This window comes from Piliocolobus tephrosceles, unplaced genomic scaffold (genome assembly GCF_002776525.5).
Source record: "Piliocolobus tephrosceles isolate RC106 unplaced genomic scaffold, ASM277652v3 unscaffolded_110, whole genome shotgun sequence".
Lineage (NCBI taxonomy): Eukaryota > Metazoa > Chordata > Mammalia > Primates > Cercopithecidae > Piliocolobus > Piliocolobus tephrosceles.
In genome coordinates, this window is record NW_022292088.1 from 627,628 (window position 1) to 646,747 (window position 19,120).

Consider the following 19,120-nt stretch of genomic DNA (forward strand, 5'->3'; position numbering starts at 1 on the left):
AAAACCTCAATGAGATACCATTTCACACCAGTTAGAATGGCGATCATTAAAAAGTCAGGAAACAACAGATGCTGGAGAGGATGTGGAGAAATGGGAACACATTTACGCTCTTGATGGGAGTGTGAATTAGTTCAACCATTGTGGAAGACATTGTGGTGATTCCTCAAGGATCTAGAACTAGAAATACCCTTTGACCCAGCAATCCCATTACTAGGTATATACCCAAAAGATTATAAATCATGCTGCTGTAAAGACACATGCACACATATGTTTATTGCAGCACCATTCACAATAGGAAAGACTTGGAACCAACCCAAATGCCTATCAATGTTAGACTGGATAAAGAAAATGTGGCATATACACACCATGGAATACTATGCAGCCATGAAAAAGAATGAATTCACGTCTTTTGCAGGGACATGGATGAAGCTGGAAACCATCATTCTCAGCAAACTAACACAAGAACAGAAAGCCAAATGCCGCATGTTCTCACTCATAAGTAGGAGTTGAGCAGTGAGAACACATGGGCACAGGGAGGGGACCATCACACACCAGGGCCTGTCAGGGGCTGGGGGAAAGGGGGAGGGATAGCATTAGGAAAAATACCTAATGTAGATGACAGGTTGATGGGTACTAGCAAACTACTACCATGGCACATGTATACCTATGTAACAAACCTGCACATTCTGCACATGTATCCCAGAACTTAAAGTATAATAAAAAATAATAATAATAATCAGTTATGAAGCTAGGTGCAATGGTTCATGCATGTAATCCCAACACTTTTAGAGGCTGAGGCAGGAGGATCACTTGAGCCCAGGAGTTTGAGACCACCCTGGGCAACATAACAAGACCCTGTCTCTCGATTAAAAAAAAAAAAAAATCTGTTAAGGGCTTTTAGCATGACTTTGTTTGCTACAGGATAGGCTTACAGTGAAGAAAACTTATTTTGATGATTTTACTTTGAACTAAAAGATAGTAGGTTGGAATAACAGCTACCCACTTGTTTCTGAGACTGAAACAAGTCAACACATCTTTACTTTTGTAAACTGGTCTGGAAGCATAGCCAAAAGATGATTGGATTTTAACAAAAGGAGTATTTAGAATTAAAATAAATGTAGAAAATGGAAAACAGATTGTCCTTTTACAGTGATCCATACAATTGACGCACTCAGTGCTTGCATGTAGTTACAGGTTAAGGCTCTTATGAGTAATATGGAAAATACATTGGCATTTGTATTTTAATATGCATGTAATACATACATAACATGCAATATGTACATATATTGTGTAACATAGTTATGTAATACATATATAATTTATACATATATTCATAATATATATTTAAAATCTTATATATATTTAACCTTTGTGTAGAGGTTATAGTAGGAGTACGATGGGCGTACTCTGCTGAACTACATCTGCTACCAAGTTCCCCTCATCAGTCGTCTTTACCAGTCTTTTTTATTTTTTTTAAGTTAATAGATTTTGTTTTTTAGAGGCATTTTAAGTTTACAGAAAAATTGTGGGCCGGGCGCGGTGGCTCAAGCCTGTAATCCCAGCACTTTGGGAGGCCGAGACGGGCGGATCACGAGGTCAGGAGATCGAGACCATCCTGGCTAATACGGTGAAACCCCATCTCTACTAAAAAATACAAAAAACTAGCCAGGCGAGGTGGCGGGCGCCTGTAGTCCCAGCTACTCAGAGGCTGAGGCAGGAGAATGGCATAAACCTGGGAGGCGGAGCTTGCAGTGAGCTGAGATCCGGCCACTGCACTCCAGCCCAGGCGACAGAGCGAGACTCCGTCTCAAAAAAAAAAAAAAAATTGTGCAGGAAGTATAAAAAGTCGCCATTTGCTCCCTCCACCTACCAGTTCCTGTATTATTAATACCTTGCATTAGAGAGGTACCATGTGTTACAATTGACTAACCAATATTAATACACTATGATTCACTCAAGTTCATAATTTACATAAGGTTCACTTTACAGTATCATACAGAATAGTTTAACTGCCATACACATCATTAGTCAATCTTAATATAGAAACCAGGAAATTATTAATTTTGTTTTAGCTAACAAGTTGCTTTGGTTAGTTATTGATAAATTTTTTTCCTCCACATTTCTTTACAAGGTTTTAATATAAACAAACCAAAAAAAAAAAGGAAGATTTAGTTACCTTTAAGTTTTATGTTGAAGAATATACTTTATTTTAGGCCAGTCATGGTGGCTTATACCCATAATCTCAGCACTTTGGGAGACTGAGATAGTCAGATTGCTTGAGCCCAGGAGTTCGAGATCAGCCTGAGCAAGATAGTGAGACCTTGTCTCTACTTAAAAAAAAAAAAAAAAAAACTAGTTGAGCATGGTGATTCACACCTGTAATCCCAGCACTTTGGGAGGCTGAGGCAGGCAGATCACCTGAGGTCAGGAGTTCGAGACCATCCTGCCAACATGGTGAGACCCCCGTCTCCACTAAAAATACAAAAAATTAGGCGTGGTGACGTGTGCCTGTAGTCCCAGATACTCAGGAGGCTCAGGCAGCAGAATCACTTGAACCTGGGAAACTGAGGTTGCAGTGAGCCCAGATCACGCCACTGCACTCCAGCCTGGGTGACAGAGCAAGACTCCATCTCAAAAAATAGTAATAATAAAAATTTAAAAATAAAGAGTATACCTATTTTAGAGTCAAGCTCCTTTAAAGTAGATTTTTTGGTTGCCTCTTTGTTTTTGTTTTGCTTTTGTTTTTTATTGCCACCTAGGAAAAAAAAGAGTAGTTCCTTGCCTTAAAAATCCACGTGGTAAAAAATGTAAGATTTGTGATTTTCTTGAGGAAATTATTAGGAGATTTGAACACTGAAACTATTAGCTACTCAAATTTTTTTTTTTTTTTTTTTAGTTGGCGTCTCGCTCTGTTGCCCAGGCTAGAGTGCAGTGGCACAATTTCAGCTCACTGCAGCCTCCACCTCCTGGGTTCAAGCAGTTCTCCCGCCTCAGCCTCTCGAGTAGCTGGGATCACAGGTGCCCGCCACCACGCCCGGCTAATTTTTGTACTTTCAGTAGAGACTGGGGTTTTGCCATGTTGGCCAGGCTGGTTGAACTCTTGACGTCAGGTGATCCGCCTGCCTTGGCCTCCCAGAGTTGCTGGGATTGTATTTTCTTTTAAATATTTAAAAATTGCATGGATAATAAATTACCTAAATGTTTAACTTTGCATTTGAAAAGGGGGATATGTTTAAATCTAGGACTTTAGTCTGATGCGTGTTCTGTTCTCTTCTGGAATTATTGTCTCTTAGCTGCATTGGGTGTAGTATCCCTGGCTGGTATTTGTGGGTCTCACTGAAGAATGGCATCACCCCTTATCTTCGCTGTGCTGCATTATTTTTCCACTATTTACTTGGGGTAACTCCGCCTGAGGACCTGCATACCAGTAAGTAGAAAAATGAAATCACGGAGTGGAAAATGGGAGATTTTCTTTGTTGTTACCTTCAAGCTCATGAATACAAGGTTAAAGCAGACAAAACCACTTTTCCTCTCCCCATTTCTTTCATGTATGTTCACTTCAAACATGAGCCCTGGTGTAGGTTAAAGGTGAGGCCAAAAAGTCTGTTAGCTTTTGAATCTGCAAGACCTACTCTTAGCTCCTATCTATGTATAGGTTATGTGCTTGAACTTATAAAATACCTACATGCAGAATATAACTGATAGGCTATACAAGAAATTAGAAACATTGGTTGTCTTTAGAGAAGAGAACTGTTTGGCTATAGGAGGAAGACTTTACTGTATACTCTGTTATTTAAATTGTGGACATAGAGGCCAGGTGTGGTGGCTCACGCCTATAATCCCAACATTTTGGGAGGCCGAGGTGGGTGGATCACTTGAAGTCAGGAGTTCAAAACCAGCCAGTCCAACGTGGTGAAACCCCGTCTCTACTAAAAATACAAAAAAATTAGCTGGGCATGGTGGCATATGCCTGTAATCACAGCTACTCGGGATGCTGAGGTGGGAAAATCACTGGAACCCAGGAGGCGGAGGTTGCAGTGAGCGGAGATTGCACCACTGCACTCCAGCCTGGGCGACAGAGCAAGACTGTCTCAAAAAAAAAAAAAGTACATGTAACTACATTAAAGAATGAAAGTGCTGCTAGGAAAGGCCTACTGGAACCAACTGAGGCCATGTATATTTAAGCAGGAGGATCACCTTCTCATTTACTTGCCTCTAAATCTAGACCAAAGTAGGGAAGCCTTCCTGTGGCTTTGTATGGGTAAAAATCAGAATGTTTATATGATTTTGGAAGAGTCATCAAAACTGCTCAGAGATTCTTCCTTTTGTCCTTTGAGAATAAGCTGACCAGGTTACCGTTACCGGCTATCAACTTCTTTATCTTGAACTCAGTTCAGTAGGGTTTATCTGATCTAGATTTTTCATGGTCTTTTATAAAATAGGAGTCCGCTTTCCAAGTAATTGCCAGCACAGATCTGTTGTTTGCTCACATACAAAAAAGTCATGTATTTATCTCATGGGTGCTACAGTACAGTTGTGAGTGAAATAAAGTCCTTTTTATTGGGAAGAATCCAATTATAAACAACTAGAGAAATATATATATAATGTAATGTCAAATGCTGATAAATGTTGCAAGGCAGAATGAAGCAGTTCAGGGATAGAGAGGGTATTGGGGCCAGAGTGGGGAACTCTCCGAGCTAGTTTTCATAGAATGCTTCTATGTGAGGAGACATGGAGCAAACAGCTGCATAGATGGGGTTGAGTTGGACAGACAGTTGAAGGAAGAATATTCCTAAGTAGAAGAAGTTATAAATGTCAAAGCTTTGTTTGATGTAATCACAGAATTGCAGAGAGATGAGTATGGCTGAAGCCTAAGGGGAGGGTAACAGGAGATGAGGTCTAAGCAGCAATTAGGGGCAGCTCGCACAGGGCCTTTGGGCCACCATAGGGACCTTGTATTTTATACTAAGTGTGGTTTACACATTAGAGCCATCTGATCAGGAGAGTGACTCAATACAATTTATGTTTTTAAAAAAATCACTGTGACTTATTTGCCACCCATAGTTTTATAGAATAAGCAATATACCCTCTACAAGGAGAGTATAGAAATGAGCATAAACAGTGAAGAAACTCTAATAACAGACTGACCAGGTAAGAATAATGTGCTTATTAAATGTATTTTTATTCTCTTGCAGATTCTGCAGAAGGAGAGTACAGTGCACTCTGTAGCTATCTGTCTTTACCTACAAATTTGTTCCTGCTCTTCCAGGAATATTGGGATACTGTAAGACCCTTGCTCCAGAGGTACTATGGGGGTAAAATATCGTCGTTGGGTTATTATACAATTTGAAATTTTAAAATTACAATTACTTGCAAAGCTTTTAGTTTGATTAGCATTGATTAAAGGGGTGGCAAAAGTATAGGAGATTCCTAAGTTACACACTTAAGAAGTGGGGATAAGATCAACAGCCATAGGCAGGTGGAATTTCTGCTTACTCCACTGTAACTGTCATTTTTATTTGCTTTCCCCGCAGCTGGTGTCTCATCTGTTTTAAATTTGGGGTGGGGGATGGGGATTTTGCTAGCAGGCATAAAGTCACAATTAGTATCAAAAGAACCCAAATTGGAGCTGTATCCAAAATAGGAGCACATCTCATATGGTAGCACATGTATCAGGAGAGTGACTGAGAAAAGAAGGAAGGTCATTTGGTAGATCAAAAAAAATACTTCAGTTAAACTTCCAAGAGAGAAATGTGTCCCTCTTTCAGAAAAACTTTCTACCCCATTATAGAGGCCCATGATAATGGCCCTCTTGTTCATTATCAACGCTCATAACCTCCAATCTCCTTACCCTATCTTTGCCTGCACCATTTTCCGTCATTCTTATAATCAGCTCTCACTGTATTACTTTTCTTGCCCATCATTTCCTTTATTCGCCTTACTTTCTATCTTTTTCTTTAATCATTATCTTTTTTTTAATACCGAAGTCAGTATTTGTGTGAATGTTGGCTTCTGTCTCCTACCACCCTTCTTGTGCAGTGGTTCTCTGTGTTGGGTTCTTTTCTTTGCTTCCTCATTTCTCTTGAGATATTCTGATCTCTCGTGTGATCAAAATGAATTAAGAAAATCAGCATCACGCTTTGTGTTAAGTACAAGGTTGAACTAATTTTACTTTTATATTCTTGGAGTACATGAGTTTTAATTGCTGTTCTAGTTTAGTCAAGTATTAGAAACTCACACTTTGAAACAGGAAGTCCTTGCCGTCTGTATCTTTCCAGACCCTCCTTGTCTGAAAGTCTTTTCTCATCCTCTGCCCTGTGTTGCAGGAAAATGACCCTGGGAATTTCCCATTCCACCTTGTCAGCTGGCTTCTACATGGGTTCAGCCAGTGGGAGGGGAGGCACTGGCAAGATTTGGGTGGCCAGGAGAAAGGGAAGCCCCAATATTGGCCAGGCGCAGTGGCTCATGCGTGTAATCCCAGCACTTTGGGATTTCAAGGCAGGTAGATCACCTGAGGTCAGGAGTTTGAGACCAGCCTGGCTAACGTGGTGAAACCCTGTCTCTACTGAAAATACAAAAATTAGCCAGGCGTGGTGGCAGGTACCTGTAATCCCAGCTACTCGGGAGGCTGAGGCAGGAGAATCGCTGGAACCCAGGAGGCAGAGGTTGCAGTGAGCTGAGATCTCACCACTGCACTCCAGCCTGGGTGATGGAGCAAGACTCCGTCTCCAAAAAAAAAAAAAAAGAGAGAGGCCCCAGTTCAGGCTACCTCTCTCTGTCTTGTGGGGCATCTCTGGTGGTGACTGCAGCTCTTGTCTGGCTCCAGTTCCCACCAGACAAGCCTACTGCAATTCCAGCATCCACTAGTGTCCGTAGCCTCTGGGCTCCATGATACCACTGTTTCCTTTTGTTCCTCCAGCCTAGGGTAGTGGTGATCTTTAGTTTGCCTTGCCTTTTTGTCTCATGGTTGATTTCTCAGCCCTTTCGTCACTTTTATTACCAACTCCTGTTAAATTCTCTCTTGTTTAAATACTTAGAATGATTTCTGTTTTTCCAGTAAGACCTTGGTTGATATAGTCTTTAAAAAATAAATGAATAAGAGAAGGAAAAATAATTAGACACAACAAAGAAAGAGAAGAAAGAAAGGGAGAAGAAAAGGGGCAAAATGATAAATATAAAAAGATAAATATAAGGCCAGGCGCAGTGACTCACACCTATAATCCCAGCACTTTGGAAGGCTTAGGCGGGTGGATCACGAGGTCAGGAGTTTGAGACCAGCCTGGCCAACATAGTGAAACCCCATTTCTACTAAAAATCCAAAAAAAATTTAGCTGGGGATGCTGGCGCATGTCTGTAGTCCCAGCTACTCGAGAGGCTGAGGCAGGAGAATTGCTTGAACTCTGGAGGCGAAGGTTGCAGTGAGCCAAGACCACACCATTGCACTCCAGTCTGGGCAATAGAGGTAGACTCTATCTCAAAAAAAACAAAAAGGATAAGTATAGAGAGAGGAACATAGGGCCGAGCACAGTGGCTCACACCTGTAATCCCAGCACTTTGGGAGGCCAAGGCAGGCGAATCACCTGAGGTCAAGAGTTCAAGACTAGCCTGGCCAGCAAGATGTGAAACCCTGTCTCTATTAAAAAAAAAGAAATATAGAAATTAGCTGGGTGTGGTGGCACATGCCTTGTAATCCCAGCTACTCGGGAGACTGAGGCAGGAGAATCGCTTGAACCTGGGAGGTAGAAGTTGCAGTGAGCCGAGATCATGCCATTGCACTCCAGCCTGGGCGACAGAGCGAGACTCCATCTAAAAAGAAATGAAAAGAGGAACATAAGCTGCACAGTGGCTCATATGTATGTAATCTCAGCACTTTGGGAAACCAAGGCAGGCTGATCACCTGAGTTCAGGAGTTTGAGACCAGCCCAGCTAACGTGGTGAAGCCCTGTCTCTACTAAAAAATACTAAAATATTTATTTTAAAAATAAATTTTATTTTAAAAATATTTTTAAAATATTAATTTATTTAAAAAATAAAAATACTGTCTCTACTAAAAATTTAACTGGGCATGGTGGTACGTGCCTGTAGTCCCAGCTACTGAGGAGGCTGAGGCAGGAGAATCACTTCAACCTGGGAGATGGAGGTTGCAGTGACTGGAGATCACCACTGCACTCCAGCCTGGGCGACAAGAGCAATACTCCATCTCAAAAAAAAAAGAAAGGGAAATATAGAAAGAAAGGGCAGAAAGAATTGAAGAGAATGGCAAGGCTGGGCACAGTGGCTCACGTTTGTAATCCCAGCACTTTGGGAGGCTGAGGCGGGCAGATCACTTGAGGTCAGGTGTTTGAGACCAGCCTGGCCAACACGGGAAACTTCATCTCTGCTAAAAATACAAAAACTAGCCAGGTGTGGTGGCGGGCGCCAGATACTTGGGAGGCTGAGGCAGGAGAATTGCTTGAACCTAGGAGGCAGAAGCAGTGAGCTGAGATTGCTGCCACTGCACTCCAGCCTGGGCGAAAGCGTGAGACTCCATCTCAAAAAAAAAAAAAAAAAAAGAAGACAACAATGGCTTGTTGACAAATCATGCACTGAAGCTGTGATAATCCATTTGTCTTTTCTCTTGGCTCCACATACAGGTGGTGTGCAGATCCCGCCTTACTAAACTGTTTGAAGCAAAAAAACACCGTGGTCAGGTTGGTTTCACTGCTTAATCCTTTCTCCCTCATCCACAAGTTGTGTTTCCTAAAGTAGTTGGTTTCTTGAGCATGCTTTCTAGTCTGCTTTCTTCATTCTCACTCAGTACAGTGTTCCTGACTTCTGTTAGGTCTTTGCCAGAAATCAGATTCTTCCTACAAATGTTTTTTTCTTGGAATGACTGTCCTTTTCCTCTTAGATTATTAGAAGCCCGCAGGTCCTCTTGAGAGAATCTTTTTTAAGCTAGCACATGCCTGTCAAAAGGCAAAGGTGGAGGAGGCATCATGGAGCTGCTGGTATTTAACTTCAGAAGGTGGTGGTTTACAGTATTTCTATAAGCCACTTTTGGTTTTGATTTTTTTTTTTTTTTTAAGAATAAAGCAAGATATACATAGAACTATATCCTTTTTCCTTCCTATCTATGTCCTTAGAAACTATCCCAAAAACTTTTCCTTAGCCCTCCTGTCTCCCTTAAGTTATGGCTCTAACAAAATCTACCTCTTTCTTAAGCACTAATTTAAATGCCACCTCCTCCTCCATGAAGCCTCCCCTAATATATTCTCTCTCATAAGTGTCCACTTATTTGCACCCAGAATAACTGACCAATAAGAACTGCACGCTTATCTTCTTTGTATCCCCTCCCAGGGCCTGTCTGGTATTGTATACGGTGTCTAATTTTATTCCCTTGAATCACATCTATAAACAAGTGGAGGAATTGACTCCTGGCTTTAAATACCAACACTAATACCATTTTCCTGTGGATAAAGCAAACGTGAAGACAGTATACATTTGCCTTCTTTTGTCATCTTCTGCCACTCTGGAACTCCTTTCACCTCCATTGTGCATGTGCATGTGCATGTGCTGCTTTCACTTGTAGCACATCTTTAGAGATTTAGTGATGACAGATTCAGACCTGTGCTCAGATGCAGCAGGAGTCACTCATAAGAAAAGATCTGGCTGGGCGTGGTGGCTCAAGCCTGTAATCCCAGCAATTTGGGAGGCCGAGACGGGCGGATCACGAGGTCAGGAGATCGAGACCATCCTGGCTAACACGATGAAAACCCATCTCTACTAAAAAATACAAATAAAACTAGCCGGGCGAGGTGGCGGGCGCCTGTAGTCCCAGCTACTCAGGAGGCTGAGGCAGGAGAATGGCGTAAACCCAGGAGGCGGAGCTTGCAGTGAGCTGAGATCCGGCCACTGCACTCCAGCCTGGGCAACAGAGCAAGACTCTGTCTCAAAAAAAAAAAAGAAAAGAAAAGAAAAGAAAAGATCTTCGAGTAGAGAAACAAGAGAAGTTTAAGATATGAATACATATTTTTGGACTGTTAATCTCACAAAATTTTTCCTTTATTTCAATTCACTGTATACCTTTTATACAGCTGCTATTTACCCAGCATGGTACTGAAATACTCTGGAAAATTTAAAAGAGGTAACATAGCTTTTGGTCATGAGTAATCTACAATCTAGTTATCAACATAAAACTTAAGACATTGGCCGGGCGCGGTGGCTCAAGCCTGTAATCCCAGCACTTTGGGAGGCCGAGACGGGCGGATCACAAGGTCAGGAGATCGAGACCATCCTGGCTAACACGGTGAAACCCCGTCTCTACTAAAAATACAAAAAACTAGCCGGGCGAGGTGGCGGGCGCCTGTAGTCCCAGCTACTCCGGAGGCTGAGGCAGGAGAATGGCGTAAACCCGGGAGGTGGAGCTTGCAGTGAGCTGAGATCCGGCCACTGCACTCCAGCCCGAGCGACAGAGCAAGACTCCGTCTCAAAAAAAAAAAAAAAAAAAAAAAACTTAAGACATTATAACATAAAGTATAATGATATATGGAATATACCATTAGTGCTATAGAAATTTAAAGAGGAAAAGATTGTTAATGAGGCAAGGTTAGTCTTAGAGATCATTTTTAGCTGAGTATAGAAATAATTATAAAATTTAAGCCAGGCACAGTAGCATGCACCTGTACTCAGGAGCCTGAGACAGGAGTATTGCTTGAGCCCAGGAGTTCAGGGCCAGCCTGGGCAACAGAGTGAACACTGTCTCTAAAAACACAAACAAAAAAGTGTCTGGGTTTTTCAAATAAATGTTATGGTTGCACTAAATATAGACAACTGAGTTGAAGATGAAAAGAATTACAGAATTTAAATTGATTGGGGCCAGGTGCCGTGGCTCACACCTGTAATCCCAGCACTTTGGGAGGCCGAGGTGGGCGGATCACCTGAGGTCAGGAGTTCAAGACCAGCCTGACCAATGTGATGAAACCCCGTCTCTACTAAAAATACAAAAATTAGCCGGGCATGGTGGCAGGCGCCTGTAATCCCAGCTACTCGGGAGGCTGAGGCATGAGAATCGCTTGAACCCAGGAGGCAGATGTTGCAGTGAGCTGAGATTGTACCATTGCACTCCAGCCTGGGGGATAGAGTGAGACTCTGCCTTCAATAAATAAATAAATTGATTGATTGATTGATTGAGGTTTGAGGAGAGAATTTCACGTTATTCAGATGATCTTCCCCAATATATGCAAGCAAGGCTTTTATTGTATCTAGTTTGGTGAGAATGAGTAACATTTGCAAGCATGTATTAAGTACTAAGTATATTGTGTTTTTTTTTTTTTTTTTTTGAGGCGGAGTCTCGCTCTGTCGCCCGGGCTGGAGTACTGTGGCCGGATCTCAGCTCACTGCAAGCTCCGCCTCCCGGGTTCACGCCATTCTCCTGCCTCAGCCTCCCGAGTAGCTGGGACCACAGGCGCCCGCCACTTCGCCCGGCTAGTTTTTTTGTATTTTTTAGTAGAGACGGGGTTTCACCGTGTCAGCCAGGATGGTCTCGATCTCCTGACCTCGTGACCCGCCCGTCTCGGCCTCCCAAAGTGCTGGGATTACAGGCTTGAGCCACCGCGCCCGGCCAGTATATTGTGTTTTACTTCAGTATCTCATTTAGTCCTTACCTGCTGTGTGTGTTTCCTTAATGCTAATATTCATATTTAATTTAACATTTCTTAAATCAATATGAACCTTTTAATTGATACGTTCATTTAATGTAATATTTCTCTCCCTCCCTTCCCAGAACCTGATTTTGATGGTGGCCCCATGATTGGAGTATGGTATATTTTATCCCTAGTTTACAGACAGGGAAATACAGGCTTAGGTTCAAAGACTTGTGAAGTGTCAGGGAATTTAGGATTTGTAACCAGATCTAATTTCAAAGTCTGTGTTCTTAACTACTATTTGATGTTACTTTCCTATACAGTATAGAAATCTAGCTAGAACAGTTTCATCCTAGAAACTAGTGGAAGTTAAGTTTGGAAAGGAATTCAGCTGATGAAAGATTTGGAATTATAGACTGAGAAGTTTGGATTTGGTCAGGTCAACAATGGGAATTAATTTGAATTGCAAGTGTAGGTCCTTTCTTTTTTTTTTTTTTTTGAGACGGAATCTCACTCTGCCGCCCAGGCTAGACTGCGGTGGCGCAGTCTTGGCTCGCTGCAAGCTCCACCTCCCGAGTTCACACCATTCTCCTGCCTCAGCCTCCCCAGTAGCTGGGACTACAGGCGCCCACCACCATGCCCAGCTAATTTTTTGTATTTTTAGTAGAGATGGGGTTTCACTGTGTTAGCCAGGATGGTCTTGATCTCCTGACCTTGTGATTCGCCCACCTCAGGCTCCCAAAGTGCTGGGATTACAGGCGTGAGCCACCACACCCAGCCCGTTTTGTTATTTTTAAGACATTCTTCCTTCTATCACCTTGGGTAGTTTTTGATCTGGGTTTATTTACTCTAAAATAAAATTGCCTTTTAAATTACATTGTAGGTACCCTAGAAAAAGAAATAGTTTGATAGAGCTTCCTGATGACTATAGCTGCCTCCTGAATCAAGCTTCTCATTTCAGGTAAGGAGAATGTGTGTGTATATATATGTGTATAATTTTAAATCATTTTCTGAACTTGCAGTTGATATACGCCATAACTCACACACTTCTTTGTTTTTGTTTGTTTTGGTTTGGGTTTTGTTTGTTTGTTTGTTTGTTTAGACAGAGTCTTGCTCTGTTATCCAGGCTGGAGTGCAGTGATTTGACCACAGCTCACTGCAGCCTCAAACTCCTGGGCTCTTCGCACCTCAGCCTCCCAGGTAGTGAAACTACAGGCAGGCACCACCATGCCCTGCTAATGTTTTTGATTTTTCACAGAGACAAGGTTTCGATATGTTACCCAGGCTGGTCTCGAACTCCTGGGCTGAAGTGATCATCCTACCCACTGGCCTCCCAAAGTGTTGGGATTACAGGCATGAGCCACTGTACCTGGCCACAAATTTCCTTTTTTAACAGTGACCTCTGAGTATCCTTGATAACAATGGTTGTCAATTTTTTTTAAGTTGAGGGGAAATCATGCAATGAGCCATGATAAAGTGTACAGTTCAGTGGCATTTAGTGTATTCAAAATTTTGTACAATCACCACCTCTTTAGTTTGCAAACTTTTTCATCACCTTGTACTCACTAATCACTTCTGTTCCCCTCATCCCATACCCTATGGTAATCTGTAATCTACTTTCTGTCTCTATGGATTTGCCTATTCTGGATATATTATATGAAAGGAATCATACAATATGTGACCTTTTGTGCCTGGCTTCTTTCACTTAGCATGTTTTTAATATTTATCTAAGTCGTAGCATGTGTCATTACTTTTTTCCTTTTTTGACTAAATAATATTCCATCGTATGTATATATAAGAGTTTGTTTATTCCTTCATCCATAGATGGGCATTTAGGTTGTTTCCCCCTTTTGACTATTACAGATAATGCTACTAAAAAAATACTCATCTACAAGTTTCTTTGTGGACATAAAGTTTTCATTTCCTTTGGACCTATGCCCAGGAGTGGAATTACTGAGTCATATGGTAATTTTGTGTTTAACTTTTTGAGGAGCTGCAAACTGTTTTCCACAGTGGTTACGCCATTTTATGTCCCAACCAGCAATGTGTGAGGGTGCCTTTTTTCTCACATCCTTGCTGGCCTCAGTGAACCACCAGCGTGATCTAAACATACAGCCTCAACTTTTGGAAGACAAGGTCTCTATTGTCTACCCTGACACAAGCAAGCCACACCAGAAAAACAAGCCGTCATCCCCATGGCTACCTGCCGTGGCACTGGGGGGCCTAGAGGAAGATAGCCATGACACAAAATGTCAAAACTCACCAAAATTTACCAGCTGCTTCCTTTATTAAGCATTCCCCTGGATGCTGCAAGTATTTCACCAGGCTCCAGAGTTCCAAAATAGTTGCTTCAAGCCGGGCACAGTGGCTCACGCCTCTAATCCCAACACTTTGGGAGGCCACGGTGGGTAGATCAGTTGAGGTCAGGAGTTCAAGGCTAACCTGGCCAACATGGTGAAACTCTGCCTCTGCTAAAAATACAAAACTTAGCTAGGCGTGGTGGTGCACACCTGTAATCCCAGCTACATGGGCGGCTGAGGCATGAGAATCACTTGAACCCAGGATGCAAAAGTTGCACTTAGCTGAGATCATGCCACTGCACTCCAGCCTGGGCGACAGAGTGAGTGAGACTGTGTCTCAAAAGAAAAAAAAAGCTGCTTCAGGCAGTTCTTGCTGGCTCAACAGTTGTTTGATTAGAGTGACTGATTCCTGGAGCTCCCCCTCTACCTTTTCTATGCTATTACTCCTTAATCTTTTTTTTTTTTTTCTCAAGCCACAAGAACCCTTATTAAATAAAATCTTACATGGAAGTCCATTAAACAGCAGAACAGGTAATAGCATCATGACTCAGGTTCAAGCAAGCCTGAAGAGTGGAGTACACCCCCTTGGGCTTTTTTGGCACCATCCCCCCAACCTCAATCAAACCACTCTAAAGCAGTGGTTCCCAAACTTTTTTTCTCTTTCACCCCTTTCACTGATCATTTCAAGTGGAAAAAGAATTGGATGATAACAAAGACTGGTGAAAACAAAATAGGTTAACAATATGCAGGTACTCATTATTAACGCTGTGTGTGAGTTACCTATTAGTTACCTCTATAAGAGAGCATAAGCCTAAGCATATGTCTACATGATAAAATAATGTCCTGTAGCTTAAACATAATTTTGTATCTTATTATGCTTACCTTGCTATAATATGTTGTCAGTTATTTGAGTAGTATGAATCGTGACCACCACCAGTGAGATACCACTGAATGGAGGAATTATATTCACATCTGCTTTCACCATTGGGGTGTGAATACTTCATATTTGAATCATAATGCATTGACTTAGTATTTGAAAATACTAAGTCAAAACTTCTGTTGATGTAACTATGTATTCTGGATACTCAGGAGGCATCATATCACCTCCCATAGCAAACCACGTTGATAATGATGACATGAAACAAGTAGTAACTTGTAATTAAAAGACAAGAATCTCGGTAGCCTGAAAAACAAAGCCTATTCAAGACTTTATTGATTTACTAGTAAGTAATCATCCTTTTTCCAAATTTCAAGAATTCCGAGGCTCCTTTAAGAGTTTTGTAATGTTACTAAGCATTATGCAGCAGCCAGACTTTTTAGTAAAATACTTAAATTCAAGATCTCAGTAAATACACATAACTCTTATATTTTGTTTTAAGGATACCAGTTAGTAGCCATAATTAACTGCTTTCATGTAGTAGTCCTTAGTCATATGTAAAATAACTTGCTGTCATTTGAAGGACCAAAAAAAGGAGTTCAGTTTAAATTTGTTTTGTTTTGTTTTTGAGACAGTCTCGCTCTGTCCAGGCTGGAGTGCAGTGGTGCGATATCAGCTCATTCTGACCTCCGCCTTCTGGGTTCAAGCAGTTCTCTGCCTCAGCCTCCCAAGTAGCTGGGATTACAGGCACCTGCCACCCCTCCTGGCTAGTTTTTGTAGTTTTAGTAGAGACAGGGTTTCACCATCTTGGCCAGGCTGGTCTTGAACTCCTGGCCTCGTGATCTACCTGCTTTGGCCTCTCAAAGTGCTGGGATTACAGGCGTGAGCCACCACACCTGGCCAGTTTAAGGTTATTTGGAGGCCAGGCGCAGTGGCTTATGCCTGTAATTCCAACATTTTGGGAAGCCGAGGCAGGCGGATCACTTAAGGCCAAGAGTTCGAGACCAGCCTGGCCTACATGGCAAAATGCTGTCTCTACTAAAAGTACAAAAATATTAGCCAGGTATGTCGGCGCATGCCTGTAGTTGCAGCTACTCAGGAGGGTGAGGCACGAGAATCACTTCAACCTGCAGGCGTGGGTTGCAGTGAGCCGAGATCACGCCACTGCACTTCAGCCTGGGCAACGGTTCAGCCTGGGCAACAGAGTAAGATTCTGTCTCAAAAAAAAAGATCATTTGAGATCTTAAAGAGCCCCTCTTTGACTCGCTCTGAGAATCACTACCCTGCAGAATGACTCAGGAAATTCTCTTTTCTAGTTATAACTATTAAGCCATGAAGTTGGGGAAGTTACCTGTCCCAATAGGGTCTTGAGTAGGTCATACCCTAGCCACTGTTACAGGATAAAATTGACCTTCCTGTACTAGCTCCCTTTCTAGTCAATCATCTAAAGGAATGGTCACTTTACCTTTCAGCCCTCAAACAATTAGCTAATTAATTTCAAAGATTGCATCCATCTCTAAATTCAGTAATTCTCCTAATCTTGGGGCTACATTGCTACCATAAAAGCCTGGTGAATAGATATTATCTTCCAGGCATTAAGAATATCAGGTTGGCCGAATACAGTGGCTCATGCCTGTAACCCCAGCACTTTAGGAGGCTGAGGTGGGTGAATCACTTGAACTCGGGAGTTCAAGACCAGTCTGGGCAACATGGCAAGACCCTGTCTTTACAAAAAAATACAAAATAATTAGCTAGACTTGGTGGCATGTGCCTGTAGTCTCAGCTACTCGGGATGCTGAGGAGGGAAGATCACTTGAACCAAGGAGGTTGAGGGAGCAGTGAGCTGTGACTGTGCCACTGCACTCCAGCCTGGGTGACAGAGCCAGACCCTGTCTCAAAAAAAAAAGAATATCAAGTTGTTGGCTCCTAGGAGGATCTGAGGAGAGTGTTGGTCTTTATTAATCACAGTGAGGATCCTTCTGGATGATATTACTACTTATAGATTTCACATAAGAATGAAGATCAATCCTATGATCTCTTCCAGTTTTATTGTCACCACCAGTTTCCATAAGATGGAACCATCCCTAGTGGCTGCTCAGTGGTGTGCTGTAGGCTCCCTCCCCGCCTTTCCTCTGTAGGATGGCTAATGACTCAGACTCAGCCATCCTGTGTTAAAGATGAAAGATGTTGGCTTTATCCAAAAAGAGCTATAACTATGTTCTGGAGAAACCTCCTGGAAGTGAAAATAGTCCTCTCATCCTGTGCAGAGAGTCCCTCTGCTCCTATGGAGACAGAGGTGGGGTTTTGTTTGTTTTGGTTTTTTTTTGTTTGTTTGTTTTAATCCTGTCTGAGAAACGGGGGATCAGAAAAAGAGCTGTCAGTACCCTATTGGAGATTCTTTCTGATGTTCTTTATTCCGACCCCAGTGTGGGGCTAGTTGGATTCCTCCTTTGGTTACATTTATCTTCTACTTTCCAAATTAAGGAATTTGATGTTTCCCATTGTGTTCAATGTACAGCATAGATGGGAGGAGCATGGGAAACTCCTTTTTAAAAGATAACCATTATCCCCCTTGGTGGGGCATTATAGCACACCTCCAGCATACTATGTAAAATGGTCTCATCATAAAACACTGGTTGACTCAAGCAAGTCAGCACTATCACTTTTTTCTTCCTAAGACTGTGATTCCCAGATGGAAGGGTGGGCCAACTCAAAGGCTATATAGTCTCTCATTTCAGTCTCAGCTACTCAGGACGCTGAGGCAGGAGAATTGCTTGAACCGGGGAGGTGGAGTTTGCAGTGAGCCAAGATCATGCCACTGCACTCTAACCTGGGTGACAGAGCAAGACTCCGTCTCAAAAAAAAAGAAAAAAAGAAATGGGGATGTGTTTGGGCCCTTACTGTAAAATGTAATTTTTTTTTCTTTTAAACAATTGCATACTTAGAAGGTCATATCCCTTCAGCATTGAAGACACAAGCTTGACTAACCCAATACAGAGGAGGCAGGTAACTGTAACTTGGGCATGTCAGATGAAGACTGGAGTCTATCAGTGAATCTCAATCACAAGGCATATATTCAACCACCATACTGTATGAGAATTATCAGCACACCATTTATGTAATATAGATTGTCTTACTATGGATTAATTGGAAGATTTTCCATGAAGCCCTTTTAGGGGGCATACTAAAGAGGAATTAGCTAATTCAATGTTTCCTTGTGTTTTAAGAGCTTCCTTTGCTGGAAAGGGGTCAGTGATGAAAATATGCTTGATTGCTAACAGGATATATGGTACTTGTTTTGTTTTGTTTTTCCACCATTTTCTAAATGTTTTCTTCCCATTTGAGGTGCCCACGGTCTGCAGATGATGAGCGAAAGCATCCTGTCCTCTGTCTTTTCTGTGGGGCTATCCTATGTTCTCAGAACATTTGCTGCCAAGAAACTGTGAATGGGGAAGAGGTTGGAGCTTGCATTTTTCACGCACTTCACTGTGGAGCCGGAGTCTGCGTTTTCCTAAAGTGAGTAGTGAGTGTTCTGGAAGCTTTATGATGAACTTAAGGAATCTCGATCCAATGTGGGGGTCACTGTTGGGACAGTGTGTTGATAGTAAATAATCAATCAGAAGTTAGAATATTAACCTGTTACTGACGTGAAATTACATTTGAGAAGATACTGTGAAAAAAGAACAGGTTTCTGTTAACATTTCCATTATTTATGGAAAATCTTAAATATGATAGAGTTTGTATTAATTGCTCTGGTATTATATAATACTCAGGTATAATGAAAGAACTTCGAGTCCTAAAACTTATATTTAAAATGTAATCTTCCTGGAAGATGGGTTCTTTAAAATAAATAAAAATAAACAAATAAAAGGTACATGTAGGCCAGGCACAGTGACCTATGCCTCTAATCCCAGCACTTTGGGAGGCTGAGGCAAGAGAATCACTTGAGGTCAGTAGTTCAAGGTCAGCCTGGGCAACATGACAAGACCCCATCTCTGTAACGGTGGCTCAAGCCTGTAATCCCAGCACTTTGGGAGGCCGAGACGGGCGGATCAAGAGGTCAGGAGATCGAGACCATCCTGGCTAACACGGTGAAACCCCGTCTCTACTAAAAATACAAAAACTAGCCGGGCGAGGTGGCGGGCGCCTGTAGTCCCAGCTACTCGGGAGGCTGAGGCAGGAGAATGGCGTAAACCCGGGAGGCGGAGCTTGCAGTGAGCTGAGATCCGGCCACTGCACTCCAGTCCGGGCGACAGAGCAAGACTCCGCCTCAAAAAAAAAAAGAAAAAAAAAAAAAAAAAAAAATTAGCCAGGCATGGTGG

At 42.2% G+C, this 19,120-nt stretch overlaps 1 protein-coding gene across 1 annotated transcript in view; it reads left to right on the plus strand.

Annotated features, from left to right (window-relative positions):
• LOC113219872 (E3 ubiquitin-protein ligase UBR1-like) overlaps positions 1-19,120 on the plus strand; it is a 158,939-nt gene that overhangs the window by 132,851 nt on the left and 6,968 nt on the right. Inside the window, exons 41-45 of the mRNA XM_026447937.1 lie at positions 3,294-3,427; positions 5,196-5,304; positions 8,634-8,690; positions 12,505-12,582; positions 18,144-18,314. Coding sequence (XP_026303722.1) covers positions 3,294-3,427; positions 5,196-5,304; positions 8,634-8,690; positions 12,505-12,582; positions 18,144-18,314 — 549 coding nt within the window. The remainder of the gene's footprint in view (positions 1-3,293; positions 3,428-5,195; positions 5,305-8,633; positions 8,691-12,504; positions 12,583-18,143; positions 18,315-19,120) is intronic.